Genomic DNA, 17,456 nt, shown 5'->3' with positions numbered 1-17,456 from the left:
ACTTTTACCAAACTGATAAATAAAAGTGAAATGCTTTATCAGCATTTCATCTTGGGTGATCTGTTTTATAACATGGATCCCTTGACAAGTCTTTATGGCACAGCTGCCATATTTTAAAAGTGGGCAATTTGCTAAGGAAAAACTGATGTGAGGAGGGATTGTTGAAATTCTTGAAATGCATGGGGAGGGATAGTTTTTAAACCTAATCAGGTGTGAAGTTAAAAAGAGTAATTTGTTGTATATTATTAAGCCAGCTATTGGCATAATATTATTCCAAGTTACTGAATTTAAGAAATTTTATATTTTAACAGTTTTTATGATTTGGGTGGAAGTTTTTGTGGTGAGACTTTTTTTTTACTGACAGGTGCATTCCTTGCAAAGGTTCTCGGTTTCCTCCCACTCTTCCGCGCCCTGCTGTAGCTATATTATCCTTTAAGCTTCCTTATTGTCAGATTGCAACAGAGAAAGGACAAATGGAGGTATGTGGAAATCTTACCTTGACACTCTGAATTTGATAATATAATGCCTGTGATGTAGACATTTAAAAATTTCCCTGATGACCAGTGTTGAATACTCATTACTTTATAATTAAATAAATAGTGGTAGCAGGGAGGGACGATGACTGCTTATGATCACCAGGGTACCTGATTGCCATCACTGCTTCCAGGGATTTTGTCTGTGAGGTAAATGGGTATGAACATCAGGGTAAGGCTCTCAGTCGCAGAGTTGGGTGAGTGCCTGAGAGGGCAGGCCTCCATAAATATTGTGTTTTAGGCCAGGCTTGCCTCAGTTTAGTCCTAGCCCTGTGCCATCAAAAGTCATTTGAAATCTTGTAATTAGTTAATCTAAACAAATAGCAAACCAGCTCTTAAAAAATAGTTTACCAAATTCTCTGAGCATTAACTATGATAGCTAAGAAACTATTTAAAATGCTATATTTCCCTTTTTTTAAGGACAGAAGATGAAGTTAAGCTTTGGTATCACATTAAAATTTGAATTACAAAATAAACTATACAAAGAGTATTTCAAAAATTATTTTATTCAGAATCTGTTATCTTTTTTTTTTTTAAAGGATTTTATTTATTTGACAGAGACACAGCGAGAGAGGGAACACAAGCAGGGGGAGTGGGAGAGGGAGAAGCAGGCCTCCCGCTGAGCAAAGAGCCTGATGTGGGGCTCGATCCCAGGACCCTGGGATCATGACGTGAGCCGAAGGCAGACGCTTAACGACTGAGCCACCCAGGCGCCCCCAGAATCTGTTATCTTAAGATAAATATTTAACACTTGCTGGTAGTTTAAGCAGTTTTTTCCACTTTTGTAGGAACAATTTTGGCGTTCCATCATGTTTCACAATCACCTTGATTATTTAGCTAAAAATGGTTATGAATATGAAGAAAGCACTAAAAATCAAGCAATAAAAGAACAACAGGAGCTTTTAATGAAAATGCTTGCGGTGAGTAAAATAAATATGCTGGAAAAATTAAAGTTACACTTTTCTATAGATTGGATTTCTTAAAAGTATGTGAATTAGCACCAAGTTCCACAACATCAAAATCTTTTTTTTTTTTAATTTCTAAGATTTTAATTCTAGTATAATTTACAGTGTTGTATAAGTTTCAGGTATTCAATATAGTTATTCAGCAATTCTCTACCTTACTCAGTTCTGTTTCCCAGTTGATGTTGCAGTTAAAATATTTTTAAAAAAAATAAAATATTTAAGACATTACCTTGTAACTAAGATCATAGGCAGATATGTGTACTTTTTTTTTATTATGTTAGTCACCATACAGTACTTCATTAGTTTTGATATAGTGTTCCATGATTAATTGTTTGCATATAACACCCAGTGCTCCTTGCAATACGTGCCCTCCTTAACACCCATCACCAGGCTAACACATCCCCCCACCATCCTCCCCTCTAAAACCCTCAGATTGTTCCCCAGAGTTTTTAGTCTGTCATGGTTCGTCTCCCACTTTGATTCCCCCGCTTCATTTTTCCCTTCCTTTTCCTAATGTCCTCCATGCTATTCCTTACGTTCCACATATGAGTAAAGCCATATGATAATTGTCTTTCTCTGCTTGACTTATTTCACTTAGCATAATCCCCTCCAGTTCCATCCATGTCGATGCAAATGGTGGGTATTCATCCTTTCTGATGGCTGAGTGATATTCCATTGTATATATGGACCACATCTTCTTTATCCATTCGTCTGTTGACGGCATCTTGGCTCCTTCCACAGTTTGGCTATTGTGGAGGTTGCTGCTATGAACACTGGGGTTTATGTGCCCCTCTTTTCACTACATCTGTATCTTTGGGGTAAATACCCCGTAGTGCAATTGCTGGGTTGTAGGGTAGCTCTATTTTTAACTTTTCGTGTAAACTCCATACTGTTTTCCAAAGTGGCTGTACCAACTTGCATTCCCACCAGCAGTGTAAGAGGGTTCCCCTTTCTCCACATCCTCTCCAACATTTGTTGTTTCCTGCTTTGTTAATTTTTTTTTGCTGGAGGGGAGGTGGGGGAGGATGGGGTAACTGGGTGGTGGGCATAAAGAAGGGCACGTGATAAAATGAGCACTGGGTGTTGAACGCAACTGATGAATCACTGAACTCTACCTCTGAAACTAATAATACACTATATGTTAATTAATTGAACTTAAATTTAAAAAAAAGAAAACCCCCAAAAAAGAAATTTTTTTTTGCCATTCTAACTGGTGTAAGGTGGTATCTCAATGTTATTTTGATTTGAATTTCCCTGATGGCTAATGGTGTTGAATATTTTTTCATGTGTCTGTTAGCATTCGTATGTCTTCTTTAGAGAAGTGGTCTGTTCATGTCTTCTGCCCATTTTTTGAGTTGATTATTTGTTTTTTGGGTGTTGAGTTTGAGAAGTTCTTTATAGATCTTGGATACCAGCCCTTTATCTGTTATGTCATTTGCAAATATCTTCTCCCATTCCATAGGCTTTTAGTTTTGTTGACTGTTTCCTTTGCTGTGCAGAAGCTTTTTTATCTTGATGAAGTCCCAAAAGTTCATTTTTGCTTTTGTTTCCCTTGCCTTTGAGATATGTGTACTTTTAACCCCCTTCATCTATTTCACCCATTTCCCTGCTGACATCTTCTGTGGTAACCATCAGTTCCTCTATAGTTAAGAGTCTGGGGTTTTTTGTCTCTTTTTCCTTTGTTTGTTTTGTTTCTTAAATTATATACATATGAGTGAAATCATATGGTATTTGTCTTTCTCTGACTGATTTCACTCTCTAGATCCATCATGTTGTTGCAAAAGGTGGTATTCACTATTGTCACCATTTTGTGACACTGCCTTGAGTTTAGTATTAAAGAAATTTAATTAGCTTATTCTAGAGTAAGTTTTGTTCCTTTTATAAAATGTTATTTATGGTCTAGGAACTAGTAACCTTTTTACTTCCCACAGCACATGTAAGAAAATCTGTTTGGTTTATTTACCATGTAGCATTACAGGAGCTTTTCCTCTGGAACAGTGGTTTTCAGCAGGTTATCTTATCAGTAGCTTGAGGACTGGTCAGGTCTTCCTTAGCATTCTTGTAGCCCTGGCAAATGCCGGAAGTTCAGCCTACTTACTATGAGAACCATACTACTTTTCATTTCCAAATGCCTTCTGAGGCAGAGTGCTACCCTGATTAAGAAGCACTATTTATAGATTAGTGATCGTAGAAAACTTGAAAAGGATATGCAGGTGACTGTTTAAGCCTTGTGTGCTGATGCATCAGATGTGGGATGTCTAAGTAACAAAATAATCCTTCTACCCTGTGAATTAGGAAACCCTTAGTAGTCTTTGAAGTACTAATTTTCCTTACATTGTACTTTGAGTTGTCAAAATTCATACCAAAGGAAAAGTAGTCAAGTATTTTCTAGGATGTTAAATGAATGCCCTTTGTTTTGTATTATTACATATAAAAAATAGAGCAAGAAAAAGGAAGTTGTTAATTTGGAAGTTATACAACTATTTCTGGTAGTTGGAGATCATAGACAATCACTTAAAAACGAATGGATAAATCTACTTCCCCACACCCAAACTCACTTAGTAGCATTTGTGTACCAATTCTGGGCAAAGTAATAACAAATCATTTACAATCTATTCCTTCTTTGAACTTGCTGCCCTATTTGGCGAGGGTGGGGTGAGGGTGGGTGGGCGGTGAAACAAGGTTAAGAAAACCACATTTGAATCTTAAAGGAATATCTTACTTCCCTTGCAATTAATAGCTTGAAATCATAAAACTTATTTCATTGAATCTAAGCAATTATTGATTGTAAAATGCACCATTATTTAAGCCTAAAAAAATGCTGCAAATTAAACTCTGACCCACCATCAGTTGTGAGATGCTTGCCACTTTCAGAGATGTTAAAATGTATAAAAATATGCAACTTAGAATCAGTGAGATACATTATCTAGAAAACTTTTCTCAGTTTTACTACTAGTATCATTCTCTTATTTTTAAAAAGTTTCTCTTGGGTGTTATATGCAACTAATGAATCATTGAACGCTACATCAAAAACTAATGATGTACTATATGCTGGCTAATTGAACATAATGATAAATATAAAAAATTAAAAAAAAAATAAAAAGTTTCTCTTGACATGATTTTATTTTTTTTCCATTTTTGGTTAGCTTTCTTGTAAACTGGATCGGGAATTCCGTTGTGTGGAACTAGCTGATTTAATGACTCAAAATGCTGTGAATTTAGCCATTAAATACGCTTCTCGTTCCCGGAGATTAATATTGGCCCAAAGACTTAGTGAACTGGCTGTAGAGAAGGCAGCTGAATTGGCAACAACCCAGGTAGAAGAAGAGGAAGAGGAGGATTTCAGAAAAGAGCTGAATGCTGGGTAAGAAATAATCAGCTGCTTAGATTTTTCTTTACCATTCTGAATATTAAATTGGTCTTTGCATAGTTCTTTATTGAATAATATATTGTCTTTTAGTTACAGTAATACTGCTACAGAGTGGAGCCAGCCAAGACTCAGAAACCAAGTTGAAGAAGATGCAGAGGACACCAGAGGAGCTGATGATAAAGAAGAAAAACCAGAATTACATAAGCATGGCAAGATACTTTTTTTTTTTTAAGATTTATTTATTTGAGAGAGAGCATGTGTGTGAGTGGGGGGGAGGGGCAGAGGGAGAGAAGCAGACTGCCCACTGAGTAAGGAGCCAGACGGGTCTCAGTCTCACAACCCCGAGTTTATGACCTGAGCTGAAATCAAGAGTTAGATGCTTAACTGACTGAGCCACCCAGGCATACCATAAGATACATTTTTAAGGCAATTTAAAGATGAGAAATGGGCGCCTGAGTGGCTCAGTCGTTGGGCGTCTGCCTTTGGCTCGGGTCATGGTCCCAGGGTCCTGGGATCGAGCCCCGCATCGGGCTCCTTGCTCCACAGGAAGCCTGCTTCTCCCTCTCCCACTCCTCCTGCTTGTGTTCCTTCTCTCGCTCTGTCTCTCTCTGTCAAATAAATAAAATATTTAAATAAATAATAAATAAAGATGAGAAATGTTATATTGTGTGGCTTTCCCCATTTTACTTAGCTGAGGAAAATTGAATACTTGTGCTTTGTCAAGATATCTTTGCTGATTGTTGATTATAGAGAGTAACTTTATCTCCCCATTTACTTACATTGTATTATCTTAATTATTTTATAGGACAGAATCTATTTTCCAAAAGTACAAATCCCTCTGATGTGCCAGCTGTTAAGTCAGGTAAGAAATATTTGTGATTTTGAAATATCAAAATTGTGCAAGTTAGTCTTTAAAGTGATATATCTATTCAAATACACCCCTTACCCCCACCCCCACCTCCATCCCTCTGCCCTTGGTTTGTTTTTATCAGAAATATTGTTTGTGAAACTGCTAATTTTACAAATATTTATTAAATGCCTATTGTGTGTTAGGTATTTGACTAGGTGGCAGATACAGAAGTCAAGCAGACATGCGTGGTTGATTCCTGCATAAATCTTATATAGTACCAACTGACTTTTTAAGCCATGTATATATATTCCTTTGATTTAAAAAAAAATGACCTGTAAACACACGTACAGAGTATTATAAGAGCATATAACAGTGTGCTGTAATCTAGTCAGTGGGTAAGGGATTGGTTGGGACCCCAAGGGAGGCCTCATGGAATGTTTAAAGCAGAGACCTGCAGGATGAATAAGAGTCAGCTAGGCTAAGATGGGTGAGAGCAGAAGCAAGGGAATGGTGTGTGACTTAAGGAACAGCATTTGTGAAGACTATAAGAGTGGTGCGAAGAGCACAGAGGCAGAGAAAAGGGTGCTGAGTGGTTTTGGAGGGATTGGCGGGAGCTAAATCATGCAGATCTATGTAGGCCACAGTAAGAATTTTGATCTTTATTCTGAGGTCGCTGGGAGGCTGTTGTAGGTTTCAAGCAGAGGCATAGCGTGCACACTGGCAGAGGAGGAATGCACATAAGGAGACTACTGAGGCAGTCCAAGTGACATTGAATATTGGTTGGACTCGGGTGGTGGTGACTAATGGGAGAAAGAATGAAAAAAATGACGTGTTTCAAAAGAAAATGTAGAGAATATGGAAGTTCAGAGTGTAAAGAATGATTCAGTTTCCTGGCTTGAATATTTGAATGAATGGTGGTACCATTTACTGAGTTAGAAAACACTAGGGAAACTCAGGTTTAGATAGGAGGATGATGAACTACTATTGGATATTTGGGTTAGGAACTCAGGAAAGTAGTCTGGGAGGAACATATAAAGTGAAAATTGTTGGCATAACCATAGCAATTTAAATCATGGGCATGGGTGAGGGAGCATTGGAGGAAGATATAAAGTGAGAAGAAAAGTGAGCTTAAGGGCTAGAGAATCCCCAACATTTAAACATTAGGTGGAGGAGGAATCATCAAAAGAGAATGAGATTAAGAGCGGAAGCAGATAGGAATGCGGAATCTCAGAAGTCAAGGGGAGGAGACAATATCAGGAAGAAAGGAACACTCAGCTCTGTAGAATGCTGTTGAGGGGGTCAAATAAGATGATGACTGAAAACTACCCACCAGATTTGGCCACATGGAGTTTATTGTGTCCTTAGCAAGAGCAGATTCTATAGGGTAGTAGGGCTGGAAGCCATATTATTTGGATGTTGGAATGTATGAACAGTGAGGAACTGGGAATAGCTGTGTAGACAGCTCTTGAATTTGGCTTTATAGGGGAGGGAATTAAAAATGGTGGCTGGAGGGGATGTGGGGTTGAGAGGGTTTGTTTTTGTTTGTTGAAGTTGGGAAACTTGAGTAGCCAATAAAGAGGGAAAAGATGGTATACATCCAAAGATGGTGTAGCCATTGATAGGACAAGTTTCTTGACAAAGCAGGAGGGGATGGGATCTAGAGCACAAGTAGAGAAATTATTAACCTTAGCTAAAACAAGGCACCATTCTTCCATGGTAATAGGAGAAAAGGATAGATCTATATATATTGGGTTGGTATATTTCATAGTGAAAGTTGGGATAGTTCCCATTTAAAGTTTTTATTTTGGCTTGGAAATAGGTAGGGGGTCTTTATGTAGTTGTTAATAATTTTAAAGTTGCAAAGTACATTTGTTTTTGTATAATACAGATTAAAATATTCCATCTGTTATTACAGAAGTCAGAAGTCTTCTGTGTTTTACCACTATTAAGTGACGGTTTCTTTCTTATGAAAGGTGCAGTTATCTCTAGCAACCAAGGACGAGTAAACCCCTTCAAGGTAAACTCTTTCCAGTGATACTTAAAATGTGTTTCAATACATTTTTATACAGAGAAATATTTCCAAACCACCAGATGACACTCCCCAGACTTGGAGGCATTAAAGACTGAAGCAGATCTTTATGAAAACGGATGAAAGCAGCACTAGTTCACACTTGGGCTAAGAGTTATATGTTCTACTTATCTTCTAAATACCAATGGTTTTGAAAGATATTCCCTCTTTTCCATGGGGATGTGGTATATTTAACATGTGTATCAGTCTAATTTGTATTGTACAAAGTGTATTCAATTCCAAATGTGAGACCACAGTATAGACCTAATAGATATTTTAAGGAAAAATGAATCTCTTGGGATTTTTTTTTTCTTCTTTAAACATAAAAATGCTAATAGTAGTTTGCTCTTTAGGTATCAGCCAATTCCAAAGAGCCAGCCACTTCAGTGAATTCAGCACGTTCAAGTAATATTTTAGACAATATGAACAAATCATCCAAGAAATCTACTGCACTTAATCGAGCTACAAATAATGAAAAGTCTCCAGTTATAAAGCCTCTAGTTCCAAAGCCAAAGTCTAAGCAGGTACTATTTCAACTACCCACATCAGCAATAAGCAGCACATGATCTGTTTGTTTTGTTCACTCTTTCAGGTATGAGACAGGAGGCTCCAGTTATTTATTATTGATTGTCTAGTGAGGGTAGTGGTTCTCATCTGATTTTGCTTCAGAATCACTTTTTGAAATATATATATATATTTATACTCAGGGCCCAGGGACTCAGGCACCTATCTGGTTTTTAAAAAAATTTCCCAGATGATTCTGATGCATATCTTTGTTTAATGATGATGCTGTAGTACCTGGCCCCAATCTTGTTCTGTATTCTGATTTTGCCTTCTAGTTTCATCCCAGATTTGTCATTAGTACAGTAGATCTTCTATCTTTTCCATGTCATATAATAAAATTCAGCATTTAGAAAATACGGAATTTGTAGTTTTTGGGGGGTTTGTGTCTCTGGTCATGTTTATGTTCAGTTGAGAACCCCAGGGCTTCACGTGTTGGTATAAGAATTCTGCATACATTTTTCCACATTTTTCAAAAGTTGATTGTAGTATATAAAATTGTACTACATTTTGTTGGAGTATTCATTATGTTTGTTTTTACAGGCATCTGCAGCATCCTATTTCCAGAAAAGAACTTCCCAAACTGATAAGACTGAGGATGTGAAAGAAGAACATCCTAAAAATTCATCATCTGAAACACCAGCTATGTGTCCTCAAAACACTGAAAACCAAAGGTCAGTACACAGACAAATTTATTATTCTTTTTTTTTAAGATTTTTTATTTATTTATTATTTGACAGGGGGAGAGAGATAGTGAGAGAGGGAACACAAGCAGGGGCAGAGGGAGAGGGAGAACCAGGCTTCCCGCTGAGCAGGGAGCCCAGTGCGGGGCTCAATCCCAGAACCCTGGGATCATGACCTGAGCCGAAGGCAGACGCTTAACGACTGAGCCACCCAGGTGTCCCCAAATTTATTATTCTTAAGATGTAATATCCCAATAAAAGGCATACAGAAACAGCAGTACAGAATTATTCAACTCTCTTGTTCATTATTACAAACAATACATTGACACTAGTAGTGGACATTCTGAACACATAATTTTAAGGAAAGGAAGCCATAAATATTGATTAATGCCTATTTATATTACTTACTAGGGTATGCCCTGATAAATTATATGTGTTTTATTTTTTTTTATTTTATTTTATTTTTTTAAAGATTTTTTATTTATTTATTTGAGAGAGAGAGAATGAGAGAGAGCGAGTACATGAGAGGGGGGAGGGTCAGAGGGAGAAGCAGACTCCCTGCCGAGCAGGGAGCCCGATGCGGGACTCGATCCAGGGACTCCAGGATCATGACCTGAGCCGAAGGCAGTCGCTTAACCAACTGAGCCACCCAGGCGCCCTAAATTATATGTGTTTTAAATTGTACATATTTTGGGGCGCCTGGGTGGCTCAGTCAGTTAAGTGCCTACCTTCGGCTCAGGTCATGACCTCAGGGTCCTGGGATCGAGCCCTGCCTCGGGCTCCCTGCTCAGCGGAGAGCCTGCTTCTCCCTCTCCCTCTGCTGCTCCCCTTGCTCTCTCTCTGTCAAATAAATAAATAAATAAAATCTTTAAAAAAAAATAAATTGTACATATTTTCTAATTCTTTTTTTGTTTATCTTAAAATAGATATAGTTACATGGGAGAAACAGTGAAAAGATAGAAAAAAATGTGTGATAAAGAGTAAATATCTTTCCTGTCCACCCAGTTCCCTCTTCACAATCACTACAACAAATTTCTTACATAGCCCTCCAGAATTATTTGTGCATGTTCAAACACTTATATTTATCTTTTTTTTTATTTTTACAGAAATGGTAGCTTACACATTATTCTGTACCTTGCTTTTTTTCACTTAGCAGCTTTTGTAGAACATCTCATATTACTACATGAAGAGTTTCTTTAATCTTTTCACATCCACTGAATGGATATGGCATAATTTATTCAGTTCTCTACTGGTGGACAGAAGGTGGTTGCTGGGGTTTGCTAATACAAATAGTACCACAATGAATAACTTTATATGAATGTCATTTCTCACATATACATATAGCTATAAGATGGATTCCTGTATGGTCCAAGTTAATGTGCACTTGTAATTCCAATAGATATTGCCAAAATTTTCTCCATTGATGTTGTATCATTTTCTGTACCTCCTGCAATATGAGAGTTCCTGTTTGCCTGTATCCTATTTGTCTGCCAATGCAGTATGAGAGCTATGAGAGCAAGGATGAGGGGATGGGTAAAGATCTTGAGAGAGATAAAAATTTCAAATAGCTGGTTTGGGAAATGGAAAAAGAACCCACCAAGGATACTTGGAAAACCTTTATTGGCCCAGAGGGGCTGAGTGGAATTGGAGACCTTGGGCGTGTCAGTATTCTAAAAAGAGCTGGAAGTGTAGAGTTCATGGTTGCTCCACTTGGAAAATACAAATGTAAGTAAAATCTTTGAATTGACCTTACAGGGGATTTTTCAGTTCATTTTTCCCGTGGTCTCCCGGCAGTTTTAAGTAATGTGTAGTATGAATATTAACAAGTATAATTAATTGTTTCTCTCTTACTTTATATAGGGATGCAAAGACTAATCGTTAATTACTAACCTGAAAAATCATAAAGCACTTTAAACTGCATCTTAAGTATAAAATATTTTCACATAATTGCTATTTTAGGCCAAAGACTGGGTTCCAGATGTGGCTGGAAGAAAACAGAAGTAGTATTTTGTCTGACAATCCTGACTTTTCAGATGAAGCAGACATAATAAAAGAAGGAATGATTCGATTTAGAGTATTGTCAGCTGAAGAAAGGAAGGTAAGGATGATTTTGCTGAGATTGAGATCTTAGTAAATCCCAGGTTTTAAAAATTCTTACAGAAAATGCCTTTTTCTGTTTTTGGAAATTGCAGATATTCTGGTATAAACTCTTGGTGGAGAGGAAATTAAATAACTGAAATGTCAGCTTTGACCGTATGGATGTGTAATAATTATTATTTAGTGCTGATGGTTGAATTTTGGGCAGATTTACTGTTTATATCTGTATATAAGTTCCTATATAATGTAAGTTAGGAGGGTACCCCAAGAAAAAGTACATTACTTCTAAATCAAAAGCAAATTAATAAGTAAAAATGAAATTAATTCACATGTTTGGACTTTAGGGTTCTTGTAAGCAGAAATTTTTAAAATGCTATGTACTTCCACATTGAATACAAAGTGAGAATACTGGGCTGCCTGGCAGGCTCAGTCAGTAGAGCATGTGACTCTTGATCTCAGGGTTGTGAGTTTAGGCCCCACTGTGGGTATAGAGCTTACTTTAAAACAAACAAACAGAAAAACCCAGAATGAGAATACTGCTTTTTGGGGGGAAAGGTGGTGTTCTGTTATAGCCTTTCATTTGGAAATTAGGACAGGTGGCTGGTACCTATTGCTCCTCATGTAATTTCTGCCATGTGAGGGAGGGCTAGGAGCACCTTTCTGGTGCAAGGGGAAGGAATGTCAATTAAATCCTCAGATTTCACTTCCCCAGGGATGACAGTATGCAGCATGGGCACCTGGTGAAATAGATACTTACCTTGATAAACTGGGTTTTAGGAGTAAAGGTATTACAAAATGAGGAAGCTAGAAACTGGTTGAACCACCTCTATCCTCATTAGAATTTCACTGCCAACTTTGTGCTTCTCATTTTTTATAAGAATGAATAAGAGGATAAAAATTCTAAAGACATAAATAAAATGGCATATGAATGGTCTTATGCAGTAGAAGAGGAAGAGACTTGGTAAAAGTTGTGATTGTGTTTTTGAATACTTAAAAATGTAATCAGTATTGTTAAGGTAAACCTTAAACATTTGCTTAAATCCAATCTGTTAATGTGAGAAATTCTGCAGCTCCAAAGGGTTCCTTTTCTACAGCAAAGAAATGGGAAAGGAAACAAAGTGGAAGAAGGAGGAACTATTACATATTAAAATAGATTTAAGAGACAGATGGAGAGGCACTTGGGTGGCTCAGTTGGTTAAGCATCCGACTCTTGATCTCTGCTCAGATCTTGATCTCAGGGTTGTGAGTTCAAGCCCCACATTGGGCCCCATGCTGGGTGTGGAGCCTACTTAAAAAATCAGTCAATAAGAGACAGATGGAAACGACTGAGCTTTGTAAGGTTCTTTGCTTAGTGAATAGAAGCCAGTCCTGAAAGAATATCTGAAATGTCATTCCTGAAATGACAAAGTGATAGGGATGAAAAACAGTACCGATTACCAGGAGTTGGGGCCTGGGTGAGAAGTGTAGGTTTTGGGGGCAACATGAGGGATCCTTGTGATGGAACTGTTTTGTATCTTGAATGTAGAATCTACTTTGGAATTAACATACACACACACATAGGAGTAGAAATAAAAAGGAGGATTGTATTGATGTCAGTACCCTGGTTATGGTATTACATTAGTTTTGCAAGATGCTACCATTGGGGAAAACTGGGAAACTGGTACACGAGATCCTTCTGTATTATTTCCTACAACTGCATGTGAATAATCTCAAAAAGTTTCATTTTTAAGAAAGTACCTGCAGTTATAGTATTTTGCACTTAATATGGTTAAATACAAGCAGAGTTTAGGTTGAAATATTAGAGGTAGAATGTAAATTTTTTTTTTTTAAGATTTTATTTATTTATTTGACAGAGAGAGACACAGTGAGAGAGGGAACACAAGCAGGGGGAGTGGGAGAGGGAGAAGCAGGCTTCCCGCGGAGCAGGGAGCCCGATGTGGGGCTCGATCCCAGGACCCTGGGATCATGACCTGAGCCAAAGGCAGACGCTTAACGACTGAGCCACCCAGGTGCCCTAGAATGTAAATTTTTTAACATGCTCTGCAATTAAGTAATAAGAGATTTGTTAACTGAGGGTCCTTAATGATTAGCTTAAAAATTCGAGTGCTAATTATGCTGCATTTTTTTTAAATACTGCTTTTTATAGATGGGTTTGTTACCTGGAAAAGTAAGGAAATCATTTCCTTCCTATTTCTTTGTTATTGCCTAAAAATCTTTTCTCCTCCCATATTTTGACGAAGGCATGGGCTTCCAAGGCCAAAGGAGGAACTACAAGTGATGGAGCTGAAGCAAAGAAGCGAAAACATGTGGTTGATGAAAGTCATGAAACTGAAAATGAGAAAGAAAAAGCAAAGGAGAATCTGAATTTGCCTAAAAAGCAAAAACCTTTAGATCTTTCTACCAATCAGAAACTGTCAGCTTTTGCATTTAAGCAGGAATAGAGTTAAAGAAAGTAGGAAAGTAGGTAGTGGATTTTTTACTCATCATTGATGAACCTGGACTTAAAAAAAAATCTTTAGAAAACTTATTATGTATTTTTAAAAGAGTTTAGTGACAACTATTTGTCTTTATGAGATAATGTAGTAATTATATTGGTGTAGGGAACAGGGCATGTGTAAAAACCATCATCTCTGCAGATTGCTCTGCCTCCAAATGGAGGTACATTCCGAAACATTGTGATTAGTCACTGACTTGAAGCTACTGGCATGTCCCAGTGGAAGCCAGTTTGATTTTGTTTCTTACCTTCAAAATCATCAAAGCCAAGGTCTTAAAACCTCTGAGCACTGAAGTACCTTCAAGGGGTTTCCTCATTTGGTTTATGTCATGTACTGAGAAGTACTATAGAAGTTGTCTTCCAGATTTGTTACCATAGACTCTTCTCTATGTCTGTACTGGACTAGGGACCATGTTTTTTAATATGGACCCTAAACATGTAAATAATTTTGTAGATGAGATTTTTTTCTTTTGTTTGTTTCAGAAATTTCTTCATATATGGCTTTCAATTGTCTTTGTAGTGCCTGGTTTTTAAAAAATAAATGACTTTCACATTTCCACATTTAGCTTGCTGTGGTCTTAATATTGTATTTCCATGAAATGAAAATGTTTCTAGAAAATACAGTTTATATTTATTGCCATAATTTCCACCATTGCCCCCATCCTGCTACACATCATACACATGGAAAAGAAGATTGAAGATACTGTTTTGATAGTATTTCAGCCCAGGGCATAATGTGTTTCCTGGTAAGATACTCTGGTTATCATCATCAGCAGTACTTTCCTGAGCAAGTCTTTGAAGCCTTGATAAGACAGTAGTTAAAAGTTAGGGAAAGTCTTTAACTCCTCTTTAATTTTGAACAAACAAGATTTAATTATTTCATGCATTTTTGGTTATTATTCTAAGCAGAATTTAATACAAATGCAGCCACTTAATGAGAGCAGAGTACACAGGGGCGGGAATGGAGGCAGGTTGTAGTAAAATAAAATCAGATGGCTCAGACTTGAGGATGGTTTTATATGTTGGAAGGAACATAATATGTTGAAAATTCAGATGTGTAGAAGCCAAAGATATTCCTTATCATTATGACTAAGGTTAGGAAGGAATACATTTCTAATTTTTTAATTAGTAGCTGGTATAAAGAGACATTATAGCTCAGTGGTTAGGAGCACAGATTTCAAAGCCAAACAACCTGGGTCTTAAAGACTCACTGTAGTACCTACCAGCTGAGTAAACCTTGGACAGGTTTCTAACCTTTGACCACTCATTGTAAAATGGGTATAATAATAGTGCCTACTTTAGGGTTATGAGAATTAAATGAGATAAAAGCACCTAGTTCCTAGTACACAGTAATGTTTTATATAAATGTCAGCTATTATTAGTTATACTATTGGCTATTTAATGTTGCTTCATCATTTGATTTCATTCTGAATACTGTATGAATTTTTATTTCAAGAACCTAAGGTAAAAGTTTATAATACTTTGGAAAACATGTTTGTAGACATGCATTTGTTTCTATTTCCTCAACTTTATTGTACATAGGATATAATCAATCCTTCAGTGTTATATCACAGTTCCATAGGAACCGAGAATACTAAGGATTTGCAAAAAAAGTGTTTTTAATCCCTTTTATTTGGTTGAAGGAACATTTTTGTATTGACTTAGTTTAAATTATAAATCAGAACTTGGAAACCAAGATACATTATCTTTATTCCTTTGCCATGTAAGATTAAACCTTTAAAAAATTTTTTTCAGAGAATTGGGACTTAAGGATGGGAAAATGGAAATGAACGAATATATTAACCACCATCATGATATCAATAATATTGCCTATTCTGAGCTTATTATGTGCTGTAGAATATAGCCATTTGCTTAATTTCATTCTCTAGTAGTAAAAATTTCTCAAAGAGGAGGTTATTTTAATACTTGATATTCATCAAGAGATCATCATCTGATTATTCCAGAAAGCATGTGAGTGAGCACTGAGTTAGGCCTGCCTACTCTGGGGGCTGTGGTAATCTACAGCCTGTCATATCAGTGCAGCGCCTTGTGGTGAGCCACTGTCACTAACATGGAACAGATCCCCGTAGGCAAAAGGATGCAACCCATCCATGTAGAAAGTATCTTAATCAGTGAATGGTTGTCTTATGGGTCTTTTTTGTTTTCCATCTGCTTTATTATAGAAGTATGTAATTTTTCCTCAGGTTTTTATTTTGAAAATTTTCAAATTTACAGAAAATTTCAAGTAGTACAGTGAACATAATATATACCCTTTATCTACCTTGACTTACTCTTGACATTTTGCAATATATGCTTTATAAATAGGGTTTTTCCCAAGCCATTTGAAATATGCATCAAGACATTTCACCCCTCAGTGCCTCAACATGTGTCCCCTAAGAACAGACATTCTTCTACATAACCACAATATTATTATACCAAAGAAATTTAACAGAAGAATATTATTGCCTAAGATGCATTTCATATTAAAATTTCCCCCAAAGTATGCTTTAGCCTCTCTCCCCCAACCAATCTAGGATCAATCAAGAATCCTGCATTGAAAAAATTTTTTTAAAATCCTGCATTGCGTTTAATTAGAAGTACATACATTTTTTTAGTTCAAGTATAGTTGACATACAGGAGCAAGGAACCCGATGTGGGACTCGATCCCAGGACCCTGAGATCATGACCTGAGCCGAAGGCAGACGCTTAACCATCTGAGCCACGCAGGGTCCCCAGAAGTACATACTTTTTAATATGGGAAGAATGAGGAAGACTATCACCCCCAATCCTAATATCCGGAGATAACCACTGTTAACATTTTGGTGTATGTCATTAGGCTCTCTTCTGTGCATGTGTTTTTCTTTCACATAGGTATGTTGTCCAAATTCATGTTCCCAAAAGGTGTGTAAAAAAAAAAAAAAACAACTCAAGCCTAAAATTTAAAGTGTCGCCTTTTGCTGGTAGTGGTCCTGTTGTTGATACCAATTTCTACCTTCTCTGGAACTGTATCATAAAGGGCAAAAACTGATGGAATTGAAAATAAACATAATGGAATCAGAAAGCCAAAAGTTGGTTCTTTGAAAGACAAATTAGGAAAATATCTGGCAAGATTAATCATAATAGAAAAAGGGTGATAAAGTTATATTAGGAATGAAAAGGAATGTATTAACTACAAATGGTACAGATTTTTGAAAGAGGCCAATCATGATCAGTTTTATGTGTCAATTGCCTAGGCCACATTTGCCAGTTATTCAATGAACCACTAACCTATGTATTGCTATGAAGGTATTTTATAGATTATATTATAATCAGGTGACTTCAAGTAACTGAGATAATCCTAGATATTCTGGGTGGGCCTGATTCAATCAGTTGAAAGACTTTAAAGAGCAGAACTGAGGCTTTCCTGAGGGAGAAGAAATTACACCTGTAGACAGCAGTTTCAGTTCAAGCCAGATTTCCTGCCTGCCCTCCCTGGAGGTCTACGCTCTGGATCTAGGGTTTCAGACTTGCCTTCCAGTCTCCAAAATTGTGTGAATGAATTCCTTGCAATAAATCTTCTAATATATTTCTCCTACTGGTTCTGTTTCTCTGAACACTGACAAAGTCGGGGCTATTATAAATAACTTTATGACAGTAAACTGGAAAATTTTGATGAAGTAAACAAGTACCTACAAAAGCAGAGCTTAGTAAAAGTGACTCAAGACATTGAAAGACTAAAATACTTAGGAATACATTTGACAGATAAGTGCAAAACTTATACTCTGACCTACAAAACATTGATGAAAGACATAGAAGAAGACCTAAATAAATGCAAAGACACCCTGTATTTATGGAC

At 36.9% G+C, this 17,456-nt stretch overlaps 1 protein-coding gene across 3 annotated transcripts in view; it reads left to right on the top strand.

Moving 5' to 3' along the window:
* Positions 1 to 14,182, top strand: part of WDHD1 (WD repeat and HMG-box DNA binding protein 1) — a 59,862-nt gene extending 45,680 nt beyond the window's left edge. For all 3 annotated transcript variants that reach the window (XM_036104553.2, XM_036104555.2, XM_078053725.1), the window contains 10 exons: positions 365 to 479; positions 1,322 to 1,453; positions 4,645 to 4,862; positions 4,959 to 5,077; positions 5,674 to 5,730; positions 7,692 to 7,735; positions 8,140 to 8,310; positions 8,891 to 9,021; positions 10,990 to 11,128; positions 13,368 to 14,182. In XM_036104553.2, the coding sequence (XP_035960446.1) occupies positions 365 to 479; positions 1,322 to 1,453; positions 4,645 to 4,862; positions 4,959 to 5,077; positions 5,674 to 5,730; positions 7,692 to 7,735; positions 8,140 to 8,310; positions 8,891 to 9,021; positions 10,990 to 11,128; positions 13,368 to 13,568 (1,327 nt within the window). In that variant the 3' untranslated portion in view covers positions 13,569 to 14,182. The remainder of the gene's footprint in view (positions 1 to 364; positions 480 to 1,321; positions 1,454 to 4,644; positions 4,863 to 4,958; positions 5,078 to 5,673; positions 5,731 to 7,691; positions 7,736 to 8,139; positions 8,311 to 8,890; positions 9,022 to 10,989; positions 11,129 to 13,367) is intronic.
* The last annotated feature ends 3,274 nt before the right edge of the window (positions 14,183 to 17,456 follow it).

Source organism: Halichoerus grypus, chromosome 8, assembly GCF_964656455.1.
Source record: "Halichoerus grypus chromosome 8, mHalGry1.hap1.1, whole genome shotgun sequence".
Lineage (NCBI taxonomy): Eukaryota > Metazoa > Chordata > Mammalia > Carnivora > Phocidae > Halichoerus > Halichoerus grypus.
Note: the sequence above shows the minus strand (reverse complement) of the source record. Positions and strands in the feature narration are given on the sequence as shown.